Source organism: Pristis pectinata, chromosome 2 (genome assembly GCF_009764475.1).
Source record: "Pristis pectinata isolate sPriPec2 chromosome 2, sPriPec2.1.pri, whole genome shotgun sequence".
NCBI lineage: Eukaryota > Metazoa > Chordata > Chondrichthyes > Rhinopristiformes > Pristidae > Pristis > Pristis pectinata.
The window spans coordinates 15,380,931-15,404,440 of record NC_067406.1 but is presented as its reverse complement, the minus strand read 5'-3'; the positions used below and the strand labels follow the sequence as shown (position 1 = coordinate 15,404,440).

Below are 23,510 nucleotides of genomic sequence, written 5' to 3'. Positions count from 1 at the left end.
TACGTTCTATTACGTGTGGTATAGATACTTCTTTCCCATAGTAGGGCTGTCTAAAACTAAAGCACATAGGTTTAAGGTGAGAGGGAGGAGGTTTAAAGGGGACCTGAGGGGTAACTTTTTCACATAAAAAGTAGTTAGTATCTGGAGGTGTTGGTGCAGGCAGGAACAGTAACAACATTCAAGAGGCATCTGGACAGGTACTTGAACGAGCAGAGCATAGAGGGATATGGAAATTTGGGAAGTGGGATTAGTATAGATAGGCATGATGATCAGCAGAGATGCAGTGGACTGAAGGGTCTGCTTCTATGCTGTATAACTCTATGACTCCTTGCCTGAATGTTGTCCAGGTCTTGTTATGTGCAATCATTAATTACTTCACTTTTGTGAATGGAATTGAATATTGTGCAATTGTAGTAAATACTCCTTACCTAGAACCTTATGATGAAAGGAAGCTTACTAATGAAGCAGCTGGAAATGATTAGACCTAGGATACTGCTCTTAGGAGCTCATCCAATTGTGTTCTTGGACTGAGATGACCTGTAGTCACAAGCATCTTCCCTTCCGCAAGGTTTGACTCCATCTAGAGGAGTCTTTTCCTTTTGATTTCCAATTACTTCAATTGTACTAACATTCATTAAGGCCATACTCAGTCAATTGATTTGATGTTGAGAGCAATCACTATTACTTCACCCCTTGAATTCAGCTCTTTAATTCATATTTGGATAAAGGCTGCATTGAAGTCTGGAGCCAAGTGGTCCTTGCAAACTCCAGACTGAGCAGATAATTGGTGAAGTGGCTATTAAAAACACTATTGACAACACCCTCGGTCACTGCTAATGATTGAGAGAGGCTTAATATAGCAATAATTGGTTAGTTTCAACTGGAAATTTCCTAATATCATTCATAGCTACTTAATGAATTGCACACCAAGTCAAAGGAGATAAACTGTGGTGAAAGTAGTCAAATTTAAGAAGGATCTTCACGGAGAGTTGAAAATGACAGACCATTTCAGAGAGGAGAGGAAGGAACAAGGTTATTGCATGGTGAGGTTAAAAAGAAGGGAAACACCAGACTGAAATTCCAGGAATGAAGCATTCAGTAGGAGGGTTCCAAACTCTAGCTGAATATATTCCTAGAGTTTTTATTCACTCAATCCCCTGGATTCAATAATCGTGCCTTAACAGCATCTTTTGTCCATCTCTGATAATGTTAACACTAATGCCTGCAACTGTCAAAAGAAAATGGAAAGTGCTCAGTTTCTTTTAATTCATTGACTGCTTTTCACATTGGTTGCTTGCCGAAATTTCCAGGACATTAATCTTCAGTTTTTGAAGACTGCAGATTAACCTGGCATACTAACCAAAGGCAGTTGGGGTGCAGGGCTTGCAGAGATGAAGAAGGTCACAAAAGTCAGATGTCAAGACCATGGAGAAAGGATGGAAGTTCTAAATTTGAGACACCTGAGCTTTAGGAACCAATGTAGGTCAGTGAGGACCAGAATGATGGGTGAGTGTGACATTGAAAAAGTAAGCCTCGAATATCAGTAAATCCCATTATAGCTCTTCTCACATCTGCTGCAGAAAACTCCAAGGCCTGGGACTAGCTGTTCACAGTATTAATGGATGAAGGCTGACACCTTCATTTGACATTCTCTTTCTGTGATGTTAGCAGACCTTAACCTATTTTTTAAAAAATTGAATTAATGTCCACTTTAAAATTGGGAGGAAAGGAATATCAAGCTGGCTTCACAACTTTCTATTCTTCACAATAGAAACATCTTTAAACTTTACATAATCATCAGAATTTGTTGGTTTTGATCATCTTTCGGATTGTCGGCTGCATATTAAACTTCTTATCAACCTGATTGACATTCACCAATTGTAAGTTTACAGTCACTTGTAAGGCTTTACAACAAAATGTCTAGATGGTCCATTTTCAATTTAACGTGAAGTAAACTGCACCAATAATCAGTTCCATGTAAGATCATACCATTAAAGAAATTGAGCTTGATACTTTTGTTTGAACCTATGCTCTCCCTGGTGTCAGACACACACCAAATGGTGTCATTATTTGTGCAACACCCATTTCCACCTCCTCTGACAGATCCACACAACAACCATCACAGAATGGTTTCACTCAAACTTATTGGTATTGGTATTGGTTTATTATTGTCACTTCTACCGAGGTACAGTGAAAAACTTGTCTTACAAACCGATCGTATAGGTCAATTCATTACACAGTGCAGTTACATTGAGTTAGTACAGAGTGCATTGATGTAGTACAGGTAAAAACAATAACAGTACAGAGTAAAGTGTCATAGCTACAGAGAAAGTGCAGTGCAATAAGGTGCAAGGTCACAACAAGGTAGATCGTGAGGTCATAGTCCATCTCATTGTATAAGGGAGCCGTTCAATAGTCTTATCACAGTGGGGTAGAAGCTGTGCTTAGGTCTGGTGGTACATGCCCTCAGGCTCCTGTATCTTCTACCCGATGGAAGAGGAGAGAAGAGAGAATGACCCAGGTGGGTGGGGTCTATGATTATGCTGGCTGCTACACCAAGACAACAAGAGGTAAAGACAGAGTCCAAGAAGGGGAGGCTGGTGTCCATAATGTGCTGGGCTGTGTCCACAACTCTCTGCAGCTTCTTGAGGTCTTGGGCAAAGCAGTTGCCGTACCAAGCCATGATACATCCAGATAGGATGCTTTCTATGGTGCCATGGTAAAAGTTGGTGAGAGTCAAAGGGGACAAACCAAATTTATTTAGCCTCCCGAGGAAGTAGAGGCGCTAGTGAGCTTTCTTGGCCGTGGCATCTACGTGATTTGACCAGGACAGGCTGTTGGTGATGTTCACTCCCAGGAACTTGAAGCTGTCAACCCTCTCAACCTCAGCACCATTGATGTAGACAGGTGCATGTACGCCGCCCCCTTTCCTGAAGTCAATGACCAGCTCTTTTGTTGACATTGAGGGAAAGGTTGTTGTCATGACACTATTCCACTAAGCTCTCTTTCTCCTTCCTGTACTCTGACTCATTGCTGTTTGAGATACGGCCTACAACGGTGGTATCATCTGCAAACTTGTGGATGGAGTTAGAGCAGAATCTGGCACACTTTCAGCACATCACACTAGTTTGTTAGTTTTCTTGTAACTTAAAAGGCCATGCTGCTGATAGCTCCAAAACTGACTGCAGGTCCCTCAGACACCCTCACAAAGTCCACAGAGTGCTCCATGTATGAATGAGTGTTTTCTCAAATTTATTGGGTGCTTCATTATGGGCATATCTGGTGATTTAGGATGGGTCAGGATCCTGGGGCCAGAAGGAAAGGTGCATTCATCAGCAAAGAGTTTACTCCTAGATAACCTGAGGGCACGCATCTTACTGCAAGCTCCCAGATGAATAATGTATTTGAGGGCTGAAGTTTTCCAAGGCTATCATCTCTGGAATATGTGAAATTCTGCAGGACAATCTTCAGTCATGCTGTCATCTCTGAGCTGTTCCCTTTGTGAATGTCAAGACCACATCGACTCTAGCACGAAGATCTTCCCAAGCAGCTGAAGCATATTTCCACCATCCTTCCCAATTTGCTGATCACTGGAGCATCAGAAACACCAACAGGCCACTACATTCACAAATAAATTATCTCATCTACTTTGGTTTCATTGTGGAGAAAGCGTCACCACAAGCACTGGGACTTGGTAGCATTGCCAACTTCCCACAAGTGCAAGCAGTCATTAACTGCACACACACGCCAAAAGAGCTCCCCTGAATAACCCAGATCTTTCTTTCATCAAGAAAGTTATCACCTCCTCAGTGCATTGGTCACTATCGATCACAATAAGAACTTTCTGATGGTGAGTCCCACGTTTCCAGGAATCATGTTTCCTGAGTGAGTTTGCACTGGCGGACATTACCAGCAGCCAGTCTTGATGAAAGGTCATTGACCTGAATCATTAACAATGTTTCTGTCTCCACACATGCTGCCTTATCTGCTGAGCATTTTCAGCATTTTCTAGTTTTATTTCAGATTTTCAATATCTACCGATTTTCTGCTTTTCATTTTAGAATGCAGTGAAGAAATCTCAGTGGAAGAAGTGCTGCATTTCACTCTGTTCACAATTGGATGTATCCACTATTTTATCACACTTTCCTGCACAAGCCATTGCTTTTGACTGAATCTCTCCAATGCTTTCAATCCCATGCAAAAGGAGGACTCTCAGAGAACAGGCAACATAGAGCAGGCATTTCATTTCGCTGTGACCATGTTCTTGTTCCTCAGCCTCTCAGATGAATCCCTTCCTCAGAGGTTACCATTATCTGTATTCCAAGAGCAGGGGAGAAGATTCCCAGGATAGGAATCAGCTTCACATTGGAGATCAGGCCCATTGTCAGAAAAATGTGTCAGCCATGGCATCAGTCACATTAATCCATAACAATCTGCTCTGCTGCAGTGAGATGTAGTTTACCATTGGAAAGGCATCCCTCACAGCATAATGGCAATCACAGTTGTCTTTGAGTTAGCTGACCAAAAATGCACAATGCAGTTACTTACTGAGTGAAGCATCACAGCATCTGCCACAGCTTCCAAATCAATGAGAATGTCCTTCACATTGAAAGATGTCAGTTTCCAGCATTTGGAGGCTTGGTCTCCGTTCAAATGGGGGTGTAGGAGGAAAGGGTTGAGCATTTTGGTAGTGTGAATGGAGTAGGAGTTTATGTTAGTCCCAGAGTGTGTATGTCTGTGATATATGTGAGAGCTGTGTTTTGTGTGGCTGCAGTTGGACATACAAGAAATGACACTTATTTCTGCATTGCTTCATTGTAGAGGTTTCTCATGCCTAAAGGAAGTAAACCAGAGCCCCACTCTGTCAACTGGTTCTTCTAGTAGCCCAAGCAGGTCTCTTTGCCCCCTTGACAAAATGGATTTGCCTTTTGACATATCATTGACCAGAAATTCCATGTACTCTTGTTTGAAGTAAGAATCCTCTCTCTCTCCTCCATGGCAGTTAGACAGCAGCAACCTACATTATACCTGACATAAGGATTGTGCTTTTAAGGGCTAACACATATTTGTAGTTACCGCACAACAGAAAGTGTCATCAGTGTACACATGGAAACTGACTATGTGTCCGCAGGTCTAAGTAAGAGAGAGAGGAAGAGGATCCTTCTGTGGATTTTGCGTGTGGTGGTATGAAGGGAAACCATTATTAGAGATGCTTTGGTCACAAACAAGACAAAGGTCCCATTTTAATATATCTCTCTGGGTGAACTACTGTTCCAGCTTTATTTGACCCAAATTCATGAAACTTTGAGAGGGATACAAACTGATGTTACTAATAAACACAACAATATTTTAACACACCAAAAAAGTGTCCAATCTGATTTTGAGAGAATATGTTGCCAACTAATTTTTAGTTCTGATCTCAGTGGTAATTCACGTACACATTATATGTAGTATTTTTATATTTACTAGACAACATAACTAACTGCTTGATACTCAATTCAATGTGCATTAACCAATTCAATACATACTGATTCTTTCCCCTTGGGCCACACTTAGTTCATGGCAGGCCTTTGCTTAAGCATTGAGGGCATGATCTTAGTCAGCAAAGGCTTGTAGTTATTTTTGCTTTAACATAATTGTGCCAAACCACTGAGATTCTTAACGGCTTAAGAATGGACTTCCATCTTGTGCCATAAGCAAGGCTGCCCAAGGTGATAGAAGCCAAGGGGAGATACTTAAAAGTTAGACTTGAAAGGAAGCTTGAGGTGAAATTGAGTTAAAAGTGATACAGGTCAGAGGAGAAGATGTGACCACAGTGTGATTGAAACAGAAAAATAAGAATCATAAATTTGATTTATTAATGTGCAACTTACCAAGCAGAGGAGGTTTGGATCAGATGAATTTTTGAAGGGTAAAGTGCGAGAGGCCAGCCAAGAGAGTTTTTTCTAGTCTGGTCACGGGGACACAAATGAACTGAAGTAAGTATGTGGTAGTTCAGAGATGGAAAGCAATCTTTATTATCGAGGGAATATTGGACTGGAAACTTTGGTTAAAGTAGAATTCTGATGTTGTAAACAGTCTGGGGACGGGTGTGAAGTGGTCACAATATGGGGTTTACAAAGGAGAAGCTGAAGTAACTATTTCAGTCTTCCCAATTGTCAGCTGGAAGAAATTGCTGCCTATCCCTGGCTAGATGCCAAATGAGCAATAACAAAGTAGGGCAGTAGGGCTCATGTCATCAGTGTGTGCATGAAAACTGACTGCATGTCCGCAGGTCTAAGTATAAGAGAGAGGATGAGGACCCTTCTGTGGATTTTGGGTGGGGTGGTATGAAGGGAAACCGTTGTTACAGGTGTTTTGATTACAAATAAGACTTGAACTATACCAAGGACTGCAGAAGTTCGAGGGTAATGAGAAGGAATATTACATGCCAGTCACATTCAAGGAGAATGCCACTTGTGTATTTAGACCCATTTTGCTACAACAGCCAGAGAGAAAGCCTGATTTGGAAGATTCCATAATGGAAGAGATGGCCACAGATGGACTGAAATTTGCAAGCTCGTGGAGTCACTCATTTGTCATTGTAAGCTTGGGATTGGGTTGGAAAGCCAGTAAGCAAGGAGACCTGAGAGCTGAGAGGTCCCAGGAGGATGAAGGGATATGACAAATTACACCCTTACGCAATTGTTACAACATAGAAGGAGGCCATTTGGCCCATTGATTCCATGCTGGCTCCAAATAGAGCAACTACATCAGTCAGACTCCCCTTCACCTTTGCCCCCTGTCACCCTGCAACGTTACTGTCTCACATGCCCATCACCTTTCTCTTTTTTGTGATTCTTTCATCACTGACTTACAATGAATGCGATTAACAGCCAATTAACTTAACAGCACATCTTCGGGATGTGGGAGGAAACCAGAGCATCCAGAGGAACTCACGTAGTCATGGGAAAAACTTGCAAATTCTGCAGAGACAGCATTCAATGTCAAAATCAATATTGGGTCCTTGAAGCTGTGAGGCAGCAATGTTAACAGTTGCACTTTGCCAACACAATACATGCCTTTGTGATTAGTGCTTTCAAAGCAACGTTTATGGGAAGCTGGTGGAAAGTATAACTGGGGGAGCATTCCAAATATTTTAACAAACACTTATGTCATCTTAATGTCCTCCTTTTGCATGATGTGAATATGAGCTCAGCATAATTTTAAAGCAAATATGTGAATCTTAAATAAGTTTATCCATGAATTTCCTTCTTCAGTCAGTGTCAATTCTGCTGAAGTGCTGTGGGAGGTTTTGAGCCCAATACCCTTCCAAATAAACAATACAGTGTATATGCAGGAACACCCTGTCTGTGACTTGCTGCTTTTCGTTGTTAGAGATTCATAGAGTGATGGAGCACAGGAGCAAGCCTTTGACCCACCATGCCCATGACGACCATCAAGTTCCTATCAATACTAATCTCGTTTACCAGCTTTTAGTTCATAGCCTTCTGTGCCTGGGTGGTTTATGTGCTCATCTGGATACTTCCTAAATATTGTGAGAGTACCTGACCCCACCAACCTCCCTTCTTCCCCCACTCTGGCAATGTTTTTCGTTGCACCTGTGCATACATCTACTTGTGCATGTGACAATAAATTCAACTTTGACTTTGACTTTGATAAGATAACATATCTTTATTAGTCACATGTACATCAAAACACACAGTGAAATGCATCTGTTGCGGAGAGTATTCTGGGGGCAGCCTGCAAGTGTCGCCACTCTTCCGACGCCAACGTAGCATGCCCACAACTTCCTAACCCGTACGTCTTTGGAATGTGGGAGGAAACCGGAGCACCCAGAGGAAACCCACGCAATCACGGGGAGAACGTACAAACTCCTTACAGACAGCGACCAGAATTGAACCCGGGTCGCTGGCACTGTAATAGTGTTAACAGTATGCTAACCGCGACACTACCGTGCCTGCCTTTGACCTTGGCATTCCAAATTCCACCCACCCTTGGGGTGAAAATGTTTTTCCTCAGATGCCTTCTAATACTCTTACCCATTACCCTAAGCCTATGCCATCTATTTTTAGATAACTTGACTATGGGGAAAAGTTTATTACTGTTTACCCTATCCATGATGCTCGTAATTTTGAACACCTCCATCAGATCCTTCCTCAACCTCCTCTGCTCCATGAGAAACTAACTTAGCCTATCCAGTCTCTCCTCATGACTGAAATCCCTGGCAACGTCCTGGTGAATCTTCCATGCACCATCTCCAGTGCCATCAGTGCGACAATTGTAATTGGCACACAATATTCCAGCTTTATCCCAACCAATGTTTTATAGCATTCTATCAGAATTTCGCAGAGTAAAGTGGTACTCCAAGAATTTTCTACTATTTGATTTCTCTGGCCAGAAATCCAACTTTGCCACTCCTGTTGCTAACAGATCTTCTGTCATTTTCAAGCATGGAACCCAGAATCGTAAATTGAGAAATGTAATGTTTCTTTCAAAAGATGCAAGAAAGGTAATTATGTGGAGATAAGTTGTGAATAGATAGCCACACTATATTGCACCACTGATGTATGATTTGAAAGCTGTCAGTTCTAAACATTTCTCTTTCCCTACAGGCCATCATGGCTCAGCTGCCCCAAGAGGAAAAGGCAAAGATTGCTGAGCAAGTGGAGAGCTTCCACCAGGAGAAGAACAAGCTGGATGCCGAAGTGGCAAAGTGGGACGATAGCGGCAATGACATAATCGTGCTGGCAAAACAGATGTGTATGATAATGATGGAAATGACCGATTTCACCAGGTAAGAGAATGTAGACGATGTGTTAATTGCAGTTAATGATCTGAGTATAATCACCACACACCAAACTGAGCAAATCACTGTAATATTGAAACAGGGAGCTCAAGAAACTGCTTCTTCCTGCTCAGAAATAAATTCAGGAGAATACTGGCCAGTGACTAATTTTTTTCACCTGTCCATGGCACGTTGGCATTGTTGGAACAAGATAAGCATTTAATGCTCATCTCAAATTGTCCTGGAATCGGGAATCGGGGTTGCTGGGAGATTTCAGAAGACATTTCAGACTGTGGGTATGGAGTTACCTTGGGCTAGACTGGCTAAAAATGGTGGGTTTCCAACCCAAAAGGTCATTAATAAACCAAGTGTTTTTTAAAGCCATCCAGTACTTTCCTAGAGTAATTACAGATTTTTTCTTAATTTAAATAACCAAATTTAAATTTGCTGATAAGGTTTGAAGGTATGTTTCTAGATTAACAATTCAAGCCCCTGAATTGTTGGTTCTTTAAATTAACCATTAAAAGTTCAAAAGCTGCTTTCAACAAGTAACAGAAGGAAATGTGTTTGTAAAAGTAAACAAGGTGAATATATCCACTCTACACAAAACAAAACCAAAAGGATGAATTTTAATTTCCGTAGACTATGGAGTGGAGTTGGGTGAGGTGAGGAATTTCTAACATATCTCTAACCCACTGACTCATATTTAATGGAGACCTTGAGTGTGATCCATTCTATCCCCAGTAGGAAGATTTGTAATTTAGGCATTTACAAAGCTAGGATCCTCACATCAATATGACCAATTAAGGATTAACCCTAACTTTCGGAATCTGTCGCCTTTTATTTCTTTAATGATTTCTGGTTTCATTTCTGGATGAAAACTCTCTGTGTCATACACGCCACATGCAGATACAAACAGAAAGAAAGTGCAAATTATCTGAAGCTGGCGATTTCAATACTGGGTCACACAGGCTACCCGTGCCCAAATGAAAATTGACGTGTGGTTCCTGGAGCCTGCATTGGGCCTTACTGTAACAATACAGGTGGCCACAGACAAAGAGTGGGAGTGGGATGGTGAATTAAGTGGCAGCAATGAGGATAGGTTGAGCGAGCTAGGGCTTTTCTCTTTGGAGAGGAGGAGGATGAGAGGTGACTTGATAGACGTCTACAAGATGATAAGAGGCATAGATCGAGTGGACAGTCAGAGACTTTTTCCCAGGGTGAAAATGGCTAACACGAGGTGACATAATTTGAAGGTGATTGGAGGAAGGTATAAGGGGGATGTCAGAGGTAAGTTTTTTACACAGAGAGTGATGGGTGCATGGAACACACTGCTGGCAGAGGTTGTGGGGGCAGATGCATTAGGGACATTTGAGAGACTCTTAGATAGCCACATGAATGATAGAAAAATGGGGGCTATGTGGGAGGAAAGGGTTAGATAGATCTTAGAGCAGGATAAAATGTCAACACAACATCTTGGGCAGAAGGGCCTGTACTATGCTGTAATTTTTCATGTTGTATATTCAATCAGAAGCTCAGGGTCATGACTGCAGATTGAGTGCCTGAGTGAACCTTTTTTTTATTTGTTTTCAAAAAAAAATTGTTTTTTTGTCCCAATTGGATTTCAATAACATCAGGGATCTGGGGCATAGAGAAGAGTGTTCATTGACTCGTGGCTGTCAGAGAAATAACAATGTCGCACAAACAAAGATAGCTTATGTATTTGCAACTACAAAAAGCTCAGGATCAAAAATCACAGACATACAGTATAATGGTCTTCCATGCTACAATGGTTAGGATAGTCAGGTAAGTTAAATACTCTCAAACTGGATCAAGCAGAGGCACAGATCAGTCTTCTATGTTGCTGGATATTGGAGAACAGCTTGGCTGGGATTGTGGTTCACAATAACAATGGTGAGAATGTCTTGTAGCTGATGTGCTTGCCATTTTCAGATGTTGCTATGGAAGATCATCATACTTTAAATCTGGTTACTCCATAAAATCTGTGCTTTCCAAAATTAAATGTTAGCCCACCTTTTCTTATTAGTTTTTTTTAAGAACGAAATATAAATTGTTTTAAAAACTGATGAATAAGACATTTATACCACAATAATAATTCTGCATTTTCAATTGTACCGCACGATCCAGTCACGTTGAAAGCTACCTAAATTTACATTATAATGAAGGTGTTGTGCATTAATTCATGGAAAATTAACATGAGGGAGACCGACCTTTTCGCAGTAGTTGGGATCTGGAATGTACTGCCTGCAGATGTGGTGAAGGTAGATTTCATTGTGGTCTTCATTAGGGAATTGGATAAAAATATGATGATTAAAAACAAATTGACAAGACATTAGAATTAGGGCTGTAGGGTGGAATAGTGAGTTGCTGTGGTAGAGAGCCAGTGCCGTCGTGATGGGCCTTTTGGTCTCCATTCTATGACTCATGACCAATTCTTAATCATTCTGTGATTCAATAGAAGCCAAGCTTTTGAAATAGATGTCAAGATACATAGTGTGCTCTGAACAGTAGTTGTTTTCTATGGATTGTAAGTTTGATTAATGCTTTTTCATTGACAAAGGAGTCAATGGGCTCATGGGTTTTGTGTACTCTTTCATCTTACAGGAAGAGGGGATAAGGGGATTAAAGGGAACCATGTTAACTCAGCCTCTCACATCTGACACCACAAAAACACATCTGCCTTTGAAGGTCCATTTGTCTTAGCCCTTCTAGTGGATATGTCAAAACAATCATATTTCAGCAACATCAGTGGGACTAATAGAAATCTAAAATAAGAGGGTAGAAATATGTACAGGTCAGACAACAGCAATGGAGAGAGAAACAGTTAAAATTTTAGGCTCTTTGTTAATACTTTGACTTTGTTCCCTTTAGATGTTCAGAATGCTGTTGTTTCCTTGGTGAAATGTACGTAACTGTTGAATGAAGAGATCATAGAATCATAGAATCATAGAAGCATAGAACAGTACAGCATAATACAGGCCCTTCGGCCCACAATGTTGTGCCAACCTTTAAACCTTGCCTAAGACTATCTAACCCCTTCCTCACACATATCCCTCTATTTTAAATTCCTCCATATGCTTATCTAGTAATCTCTTGAATTTGACCAATGTATCAGCCTCCATCACCAACCCAGGCAGCGCATTCCATGCTTTGACCACTCTCTGGGTAAAAAACCTTCCTCTGATATCTCCCTTGAACTTCCCACCCATTACTTTAAAGCCATGCCCTCTTGTATTGAGCATTGGTGCCCTGGGAAAGAGGCGCTGTTCAATCAATCAGATTTGCTGATGATACAAAGATGTGTGAGAAAACAAATTGTGAGGAAAAGTCTACAAAGGGATATAGATAGGTTAAGCAGGCAGGCAAACATTTGGCAGGTGGAGTATCAATGTGGAGGAAAGTGAGATTATCTACTTTGAGACAACAAATGCAAAACCAAAAATTGTTTAAATAGACAAGTACAAAATGCTGTGGAACAAAAGGGATCTGGGTGTCCTTGCATGAAACTACAGCAACAGCTTAGGAGGATATTAGAATAATGAAAACACAAGAGACTGCAGATGCTGGAATCTGGAGCAACAAACAATCTGCTGGAGGAACAATCTGAGGAACTCTGTGGGTGAAGCAGCATCTGTGAGGGGAAAGGAATTAGCAACCCTACCTCAGGACTGGATTGTAGAATATCAGCCTTTATCACAAAGGGGGTGTAATATAAAAGTAGAGAAATCTTGCTATACCTGTAAACAGTATGGATGAGATTACATCTTGAATAATCTATGTTGTTTAGTCTCTTGATTTAATAAGATACATCATTGGAGGCAGTTCAGTGAAGGTTCATGAGGTCAATTTCTGATGAAGAGGTTAACATTGGACGAATGGTTGGGCACATTCGCCTCATACTCATTGACTTTGAGAAGAATGAGAAGTGATTCTAAGGAATCTTGACAGGGTAGGTTCTGATAGGACATTTTCCCTCCTGGGGGAATCCAGGGGGCACAGATTCAGAATAAGAGAATCCCCATTCAAAGAACATAGAACAGTACAGCATTGTACAGGCCCTTTGGCCCACAATGTTTTGCTGACCTATATTAACCCCTACTCCCTGGTTAATCTAACCCTTCCCTCCTACACAGCCCATAACCCTCCATTTTTCTTACATCCATGTGCCTATCCAAGAGTCTTTTAAATGGCCCTATTGTATCAGCCTCTACCACCACCCCCGGCAGTGCGTTCCAGGCACTCACCATTCTCTGTGTAAAAAACCTTCCTCTGTCATCTCACCTGAACTTTCATCCACTCACAAACTGATGTCCTCTGGTATTGGTCATTGCCACCCTGGGGAAAAGGTGCTGGCTGTACACTCTATCTTATGTCCCTCGTAATCTTATACACCTATATCAAGTCGCCTCTCATCCTGTATCGCTCCAAAGAGAAAAACACTAGCTTGCTCAACCTTTCCTCATAAGATATGTTCTCTAATCCAAGTAGCATCCTGGTAAATCTCCTCTGCACCCTCTCTAAATCTTCCACACCCTTTCTATAATGAGATGACCAGAAATGAACACAGCACTCTAAGTGTGGTCTAACCACAGTTTAAAGAGCTGCAACATTACCTCGTGGCTCTTGAACTCAATCCCTTGACTAATGAAAGCCAGCACACCACATGCCTTTTTAACAACCCGATAAATTGCGTGGCACCTTTGATGGATCTATGGACTTGAATCCCAAGATCCCTCTGTTCCTCCACACTGCTAAGAATCCTGCCATTAACCTTATACTCCACCTTCAAGTTTGATCTTCCAAAGTGTATCACTTCACACTTTTCCGTTTGAACTCCATCTGCCTCTTCTCTGTCCAACTCTGCATCCTTCTATATCCCATTGTAACCTACAACAACCTTCTGCATTATCCACGACACTCCAACCTTCATGTCATCCGTAAACTTCCTAACCCATCCCCCCACTTCTTCATCCAAGTCATTTATAAAAATAACAAAGAACAGGGGTCCCAGAACAGATCCCTGTGGAACGCCACTAGTCACTGACCTCCAGGCAGAATGCGCACCATCCACTACCATCCTCTGCCTTCTGAACAGGGGTCCCAGAACAGATCCCTGTGGAACGCCACTAGTCACTGACCTCCAGGCAGAATGCGCACCATCCACTACCATCCTCTGCCTTCTGTGGACAAGCCAGTTCTGAATCCATGCAGCCAAGTTTTCAGGGATCCCATGCGTCATGATTTTCTCGATGAGCTTACCATGGGGAACCTTGACAAACGTCTTGCTAAAATCCATATACACCACATTCACTGCTGTACCTTCATCAATTTGTTTTGTCACCTCCTCGAAAAACTCAATTCGGCTCGTAAAGCACAACCTGCCCCTCACAAAGCCGTGCTGACTGTCCTTAATAAGACTATGCTTCTCCAAACAAGTCGATATAAGTAGATTTCTTTATTAGTCATATGTACATCGAAACACACAGTGAAATGCATCCTTGCGTAGAGTGTTCTGAGGGCAGCCCACAAGTGTCACCACGCTTCCAGCGCCAACATAGCATGCCCACAACTTCCTGACCCACACGTCTTTGGAATGTGGGAGGAAATCGGAGCACCCAGAGGAAACCCACACAGTCACAGGGAGAACGTACAAACTCCTAACAGATAGTGGCCGGTATTGAACCTGGGTCACTGGCGCTGTAATAGCATTACATTAACCACTACATGCCTGTAAATCTTGTCCCTAAGAATCCTCTCCAATAGTTTGCCCACCACTGACATAAGATCCACTGGTCTATAATTCCCACAATTATCCCTATTACCTTTCTTAACCAATGGAACAACATTTAAAATCCTCCAATTCTTTGGTACCACTCCTGTAGCTAGGGAGAACGTAAAGATCATTGTCAACACCTTGGCAGTCTCCTCCCTTGCTTCCCGTAGTAACCTGGGGTATTTCCCATCTGGCCCCAGGAACTTATCTATCCTAATGTTTTTCAGAAGCTCCAACACTGTTAGCCTGTTCTATGCTGATCACACATTTGTCAAAGTCCCTCATCCTGGTGAACACTGAAGCAAAGTATTCGTTAAGGTCATTCCCTACCTCCTCTGCCTCCAGGCACATGTTTCCCCCTTTATCCCTGAGTGGTCCTACCCTCACTCTAGTCATCCTCCTTTTCTTCACATACGTACAGAACACCTTAGGGTTTCCCTTAATCCTACTCACCAAAGCCTCCTCATGTCCCCTTCTAACTCTCCTAAGTCCCTTCTTAAGCTCCTTCCTGGCTACCTTATAATTCTCAAGAGTCCTGCCTGATTTTTGCTTCCTAAACCTTAAGTATGCTTCCCTCTTTACTAAATGTTCCACCTCTCTTGTTAACCATGGTTCCTTCACCCTACCATCTTTTCCCTGTCTCAGTGGGACAAAGCTATCCAGGACCCCATGCAATTGTTTCCTAAACAACCTCCGCATTTCTGCTGTGCATTTCCCTGAGAACATCTGTTCCCAATTTATGCTTCAAAGTTCCTACCTAATACCATTGTAATTAGCCCTCCCCAATTAAATACTTTCCCATATCACCTGCTTCTATCCTTGTCCATGGCTATGCTAAAGGTCAGGGAGTTGTGGTCACTATCTATGAAATGCTCACCCACTGAGAGGTCTTTCACCTGACTAGGTTCATTGCCCAGTACTAGATCCAGTAATGCCTCTCCCCTAGTCAGCCTTTCCACAGACTGTGCCAGGAGGCCTTCCTGGACACACCTAACAAATTCTGCCCCATCTAAATCTTTTGCACAAAGGAGGTGCCAATCAATATTAGGGAAGATGAAGTCTCCCATGACAACAGCAACGTACTGCATAATTGTTGATCTGCTCATGTGGAATAGACTCAACAGCTCCAGCTCCACATCTTTGCACAGATTCAGGACCACCCCCCCCCCCCCCCACCCTCCACAAAACTCAAGAGGCAAAAATTAAATTTTAACTTTGGAGGCTGTTGAGGGGAATGACTTGCAGGGATTTAGCAGCAGTAGCCAGGTCTGTGGCACTGGGACCGGTCCTGCTGCTCAGAAGGGAAGGGAGGAGAAGAGGAAGGCAGTAGTGATAGGGGACTCGATAGTCAGGGAAACAGATCTGAGGTTCTGTAGCAGTGAGCATGAATCCCAGATGGTATGTTGCCTCCCAGGTGCCAGGGTCCGGGATGTCACTGATAGGGTCCACAGGATTCTTGAGCAGGAGGGAGAACAGCCAAAAGTCGTGGTTCATGTTGGTACCAATGACATAGGTAGGAAGACGGATGAGGTCCTGAAAAGTGAGTTTAGGGAGCTAGGCAGAAGGCTGAAGAACAGGACCTCAAGGGTAGCAATCTCGGGGTTGCTGCCAGTGCCACGTGATAGTGCAGGTAGGAATAGGAGGATATGGCAAATAAATGTGTGGCTGAGAAATTGGTGCAGGAGGGAAGGTTTTAGATTTTTGGATCATTGGGATCTCTTCTGGGGAAGGTGGGACCTGTACAGAGACGATGGGTTACACCCGAACCTGAGGGGGGCCAATAGCCTTGCAGGCAGGTTTGCTAGGGTGGTTGCTAGGGATATTGAAAGGATGCAGAGCTGGGCTGACAAGTGGCAGATGAAATTCAATCTGGAGAAGTATGAGGTGGTACACTTTGGAAGGACAAACTCCAAGGCAGAGTACAAGGTAAATGGCAGGATTCTGGGCAGTGTGGAGGAGCAGAAGGATCTGGGGGTTCATATCCACAGATCACTGAAAGTTGCCTCACAGGTGGATAGGGTATTTAAGAAAGCTTATGGGATGTTAGCTTTCATAAGTTGTGGGATCAAGTTTAAGAGCCGCGAAGTAATGATGCAGCTTTACAAAACTCTGGTTAGGCCACACTTAGAGTACTGTGTCCAGTTCTGGTCGCCTCATTATAGGAAGGATGTGGAGGCATTGGAAAGGGTGCGGAGGAGATTTACCAGGATGCTGCCTGTATTAGGGAGTATGGAATATGAGGAGAGACTAAAAGAACTAGGGCTTTACTCATTGGAGAGAAGGAGGATGAGGGGAGACATGATAGAGGTATACAAAATACTAGGAGGAATAGATAGAGTGGACAGCCAGCACCTCTTTCCCAGGGCACCAATGCTCAATACAAGAGGGCATGGCTTTAAGGTAGTGGGTGGGAAGTTCAAGGGAGATGTCAGAGGGAAGTTTTTCACCCAGTGCATGGAATGCGCTGCCTGGGGTGGTGGTGGAGGCAGATACATTGGTCAAGTTCAAGAGATTGTTAGATAAGGATATGGAGGAATTTAAGATAAAGGGATACGTGGGAGGAAGGGGTTAGATAGTCTTAGGTGAGGTTTGAAGGGTGGCACAACATTGTGGGCCAAAGGGCCTGTATTGTGCTGTATTTTTCTATGGTTCTATGGTAACTCGGGTACCCCATTGCACTTTGGGAATACATTGCACAGACAAAGGAGCTCAAATATCCATCACTGGGCAGGCACGGTAATGCAGCGGTTAGCGTAATGCTTTTACAGCGCCAGCGACCCAGGTTCAATTCTGGCCACCATCTGTAAGGAGTTTGTACGTTCTCCCCGTGTCTGCGAGTGTTTCCTCCGGGTGCTCCGGTTTCCTCCCACATTCCAAAGACGTACGGATTAGGAAGTTGTGGGCATGCTATGTTGGCACCGGAAGTGTGCCGACACTTGTGGGCTGCCCCCAGAACACTCTGTGCAAAAGATGTATTTCACTGTGTGTTTCGATGTACATGTGACTAATGAAGATATCTTATCTTATTTCATCCTATTACAGATATTCCCTTTGTTCCACCCATTGCCCTCTCCCTCTTCTCTGCCACTTCAACTAACTTGCTTTCTCTCTTTCTCAGTTGTGATGAAGGGTCTTTGACTGGAAACATTAACTGGTTTCTGTTTCCACAGATACTGCTTGAGTTCTAGCGTTTCTGTTTTTGTTACAGTTTCAAAAGGTAACTTAATTGTCTCAGATCACCAAACTGGTGCCCAGAGTCCTTGATATCCACTGTTTTAAAAAGGAATGGGTTTAGGGTCATACTTGCCACAATTCACAGTTCAATCTCTCTGTGCTCTTGCACCCTCTCCCACCCTCTCCCACCACTCATGAGAAGGGCATTGTTTCTGGGGTTGAAAATCTGTTCAAAATTGCTCTTAAACAGAAACATACAATTGTATCATCTTGCTTATGTTACATCTTTAATGGAACAATCTACCTAGTCCCTTATCTTCCCAAAGCCATTTAAATAATTTTCAAATATTTGTCTACTTCCATTTTAAAAAGCGTACACAAATTATCCTTCCTCCACTGTTTCTTCTAAACCATTTCATCACCTAGCAACGCACTGCATAATTTTTAAAATAATCTCTGAACCTCTCTCTTCCAGAACAGTGAAGCATTTCAATAGAGGTAATATTAAGGCTTTGAAAAAAGAAAAGATTTGATTTTATTCTGTGCTTTATCATTTATGAAGAGCTTCACACTCAGTGAATTACTTAAAATTACACTGAATGTACTACACTGTAGCACCTCATTTGGTTCAAGTGGTCCAGGCTGATGTTTGTGCTCTGCATGAGCCTGCTTCCACCCTTCTTCATCTCACTCTATCAACATATCACCTGCTGACAGAGTAACTATACCATTGATAAAAGAGTCGAGAGCAAGAGGACACAGATTTAAGGTGATTACCAAAAGAACCAAAGGTGATGTACGGATGAACTTTTTTTTTAACAGACAGTGATTCACATCTGAGTGGTGGTGGAGACAGAATAATTTGTAGCTTTAAAAAAGGGAATGGTATCAATATTTGAAAGAAAAGTATTGTTGGGACTTGGAGGAGAAGATGGGGAATGCAACTAGCTGGATTGGTCTTGCAGGAAGCAAGAACAGGCTTAAAGGGCTTTTTATATGAGAACTCCACTCTATCAGCATAGGGACAGGGAGGCATCCTATCTCAGGATGCAGCAAGAGCTAGCCACAAAGTGGATTTGAAGCAATGAGTCTATTATTACCTTCATGCTGCTCTATTGCTCAGCAATGACCATCAATATTAAGAATAATATCTTCCTTGACATTGGTGGCATTGCCATTACCTGTTGCACCATTAACATCTTGGGGAATAACAGTGACCAGAAATGGCCTGGACAAGGAACTTAATTAATGTAGCAGCAAGAGTATTACTTTGTAAGGCCTTGCCAACATGTTCAAGATAATTCAACACAACATAGATCCTTTGTTTACTAATCTGACCTTCACTGCAGTTTAACACTGCTGAAATATCTGCAGTGTGCACCATGAACAAAATGGATGGTGGCAACAAAATATAAAATGCTCAGCACAGGTTTCATTGCTTTCCTCTCTAAACCGATCAACCTGGCATCCTTTTCAGCTCAAATACCGACAGCCATAAATAAGCAAATTGACTTGCTAAGCATTTTGTGCATCCAGTTGGAACCATATGGTTGTGACTATTCACACTTATGCATTCCCTATGTGCCTGATTTCATCCTGTGTTTGCCTATTTTTATACTTCTGTGTGATGCTTACCTTGTGGCTGCAGCCATGCTGGTGAGATGTTGATCCCTTGGAGTGGAGGAAGTTGCAAATGTCTTTAAAAGATCAAAATGTCCTAACTTCAGACTACATGTCCTCACCATGAGAGGCTGCAGATTGGGCTTTATCAAAATGGTAGTATTAGGAACTTGAATGCAACACCTTGAAGCAGGATAGATAATTCATAACCCCTTAGAGCATGTATAGTCCACCTGCAAAGGAGAAAATGTTTACTTGCACCTGGATTATAATCATGGAGGAAACATTGTGATTGCTGCTTCCTAAACTTGAACATGGTACATACAGTGAAATCATGAACTAAGAAAAGTGGTATAAACTATTTCAGGATCCCCACACAAAATCATTTTCACAAGATCAGAAGACAAAGGAGCAGAAGTAGGCCATTTGGCCCATTTTATGGGTGACAAATTCCTCAGTCAATATTTCCAGTCCTAAGTGCTTATTTATGTTTCTGTGACAGATTGTGTTGTGTTATTATTTCCACAGTGCCATGTAAAAAGCTTAAGTACTGATTAGAATGGATACAAATTGATATGATGCTGATTTGACGAGTGGCTCAAGAATTTTTAATATTCTCCAAAGGTACCAAATAAAGTAATCAGTTTATTCATTTTTTTCTAAATCACCATAATCCTTAGCAGTTAATGGTTAATGTTACAAAATTATTCAATGTAATTGCTCAGTTAGACGTTTCACCCTGTATAGCATTTCCTGCGCATATATTTTCTTGCTCGTGTATCTAATTCCAAAGTTTTCATCCATAGAAGAAACTGATCCCTTGGCTAAATGGGAAATTTCCAATAATTTGAAGTGGATACATAGGGCTAACAAAGTTTCCTTTAGCTACGGTTTCACCTGGCTTCAGAGCAACCCTGTTTGTTTGGTACTGAACAAGTCCATTACTGGCAGTCTACATTGGCAACTAAGACATTGGAAATGACTGAATCGCAGGTGCATATGCAGCAGGAAAAATATTGGTACCACAGAATGATGCATCATTGAGGGAACCATTCATCTCAACTTGCCTGTGGCAGTTCTTTTGAAAGAGCAATCCAGTTAGTCCCATCCTCTTGCCCTCATTACAAGAAACTGCACTGGCTGCACAAAGGGCCGCTAACTTTGCAACCAGGGTACCTCATGCAGTTTGAACTCAGTCTATTAGCTATGCTAACCAGGCTGACTGTCTGCTGTAAGAATATAAGAAATAGAAGCAGGAGGAGGTAATATGGTCCCTCGCAATTGCTTCACCATTCAAAAAGATCACGGGTGATTTTTTATCTCCACTATTTTCCTCTATTAACCTCATATTCCTTGAGTCCTTTAATATCTAAGAGTCTAGGGAGCTCTTGTCTTGAATAGGCTCAAGGACTGAGCCTCCATAGACCCCTGGGTCGAAAATCTCAGAGATTCACTACCCTTTACATGGTGAAAATATCTTCTTTTTTCTGTCCTAAATGGCTTGTCCCTTATTTTGAGATTGGGCCACTAACTGTAGACAACCAAGTCAGGGAATACATCATCCCCAAATGTACTCCAACAAACCCCCTTTGAATTTAGTGCATTTCAATGAAATCATCCTTCTTTCTTCTCAACTCCTGAGAGTATAGGCACAGTCTGCTTAATCTCTTCTCATATAACAACCAGTATAAACTAATCAAGTCAAGGCGTTATTGGTCAGAAGAAAAAAATAATAACAACTTTGGGAAACAATTATGTTCATCATTGCTACTGATGGTCAAAAGAGAACAAGGGCAGCTCTGATGCAGTACTTCATTACTGGCTCCTGAATTTATACAACTTTAAAGAAGCCAATAGGTAATTCTTCCTGCTCCCCATGGAGTTTGAAGGAATAAGGAGGAAACAACATGTTTAGTATCTCTGCATATGACAACCCCGTTTTTAATTTTAAACTGCCTCATGTAAAACTGATTAAGTAATTACAAAAGTACCAAAACTCATCCTATTACTGACACACTGAATATCAAAAGCTGGGCGGTAATCTGTCACAACAGCTTTTGAAGCATTTCTGTTAGCAAGCAGTGTATAGCAGTCAGGGCAGCTACATAGCTGTTGTCTTGTTAAGCTGTCACAATTCCAGCAGTTTAGTGAAGATTTTCATTAGACCATCATCGGCACTTGGTGTTGCCATCAAAGTGTATGGAGGGGTGGCGAGAAATTTAGTATTTTGGGAATATGCACCTCACATAACGACCGTTGCCTTGGTTTAATTATTTTCCCCATGCCACTTTATGAACACTTGGTATTTCATTGAACTTCCAAAGTGACTGTCAAACCTGATGTGGCTGATTTTCACAGTGGGAAGTTATATTTTGCAGGAAGCACTATAACAGCAGGATGTAAGAAATGTTAACATGAGGAAAGCTAATTCATGCTCATTCATCCATTATCCTTTTTCTCACATTTACCATCTAACCACATTTTATTTTTGCCTCTGCTGTCATATATCATTCTGAAAGAAGGGAATCTTCATCATATCTGCACATTTTGAGCCTTGATTTTTGACTACTCAAAGAGCAGTTTGATTTTCAAGTGGATGTTCCATTTCTCATGCAAGAATGGGAAGATGAGAATACCTGTATCCTCAACTGATATGGATAAAACTCAAAAACAGGGGCACCCCATGCTACAAATGACCAGACTTACAGAAATCTGACAATGCAAATTCTCCATACATATTTAAAGCATTTTCAAGCCAGCAATAACCATAATAATATAAAGCTTCATGGTATTCAGTAATGACTGGATGCAGTACATATTCCATTCATTTAATTATGGGTAGTGTTGGGGTGATCATTCAATGAAATGAATATAGAGCAATAGAATATAGGTAGCCATAGAAAACAGACGTTTCTGACTTACGGAGAAATTAGCTTACAGACACTTCTCAAGGATGAAAGCCTTACATACAAGAAAGCTTGAGATCAATGATACAGGGAATACTTGTGCAAGAGGATGATGGGTACTGGGAAGAGGGGTTAATTTTGTATGGCTCTTCTCCATGCCCTTGCCCACCTCAGCATTTAATTCCTATCCTTAATGTCACTTAAGGGTGATGGTAAACCACTGCAGTACTTGTGATGAATGTACTCCTGAAGTGCCACTCGGGAGCATTCCAATGTTTTGACCCCAAAATAGTGTATTGCCAAGTCAAGAAGATATGTTATTGCATGTATAAACTTTTATGCTTGAGGTGGCATAGGAAAATTCAAATCAAAAGATAAAACAAAGTTGACTGTTAAAATAGCTTGGATGGGAATCTTGGTCGGCATGGATCAGTTGGGCTGAAGGGCCTGTTTCCGTGTTGTATGACTCTGATTCTAACCCCTGGATTGCCTGTAACTGATCGCTCATCATGGTTCACAGTAGCTGCATTGTGAACCATCCACAAAGTGTACTGCATTTCCTCACCCAGGCTACACCAACAGCACTTCCCAAAAACTCATGATCTCTACCACTGAACAAGCCCAGTAGGTGCATGGGAATATGGCCACTTGAAGGTTCCCCTCCAATCACATACCATCCTGATTCGTAAATGCATTGCTTTTCCTTCACTGTATTCTTTGGAGTTTAAAAGAATGGGAGGGTAATCTTATTGAAACATACAAGATCATAAGGAGACACGACAGGATAGATGTTGAGATATTTCACCTGGAGGGAAGAGCCTTGAACAAAGGGATATGGTTACAAGATGAGGGAGCAGTCATTTAAAACTGAGGTGCATGGGAATTTCTTCTTTCAGAGGGTGGTGGATCCCTGGAATTCTGTACATCAAAGGGTTATGGAGGCGAGATCATTGGAGATACTTAAAGAAGAGTAAATAATTTTTTGAAAGATCAAGGAATTGAAAATATGTGGAATGGGCACAAAAGAGGAGTTGAGGCCTTGGGCAGATCGGCACAATCATATTGAATGGCAGGGCAGCTTTGAGGGGCCAGGTGACCTAATCCTACTCCCATTTTCAGGTATTTTTTTAATTTTCTCACGTCATTGGGTCTAAATCCTGAAACTTTCTTCCTGAAACACTGTAGAAGCACCCTCACCAGAAGGATTGTAGAGGTTCAAGAGGGCAGC

General features: G+C 41.9%; 1 protein-coding gene across 3 annotated transcripts in view; it reads left to right on the top strand.

Annotated features, from left to right (window-relative positions):
* ctnna2 (catenin (cadherin-associated protein), alpha 2) overlaps window positions 1–23,510 on the top strand; it is a 1,078,855-nt gene that overhangs the window by 893,964 nt on the left and 161,381 nt on the right. For all 3 annotated transcript variants that reach the window (XM_052033367.1, XM_052033351.1, XM_052033359.1), the window contains exon 15: window positions 8,616–8,797. In XM_052033367.1, the coding sequence (XP_051889327.1) occupies window positions 8,616–8,797 (182 nt within the window). The remainder of the gene's footprint in view (window positions 1–8,615; window positions 8,798–23,510) is intronic.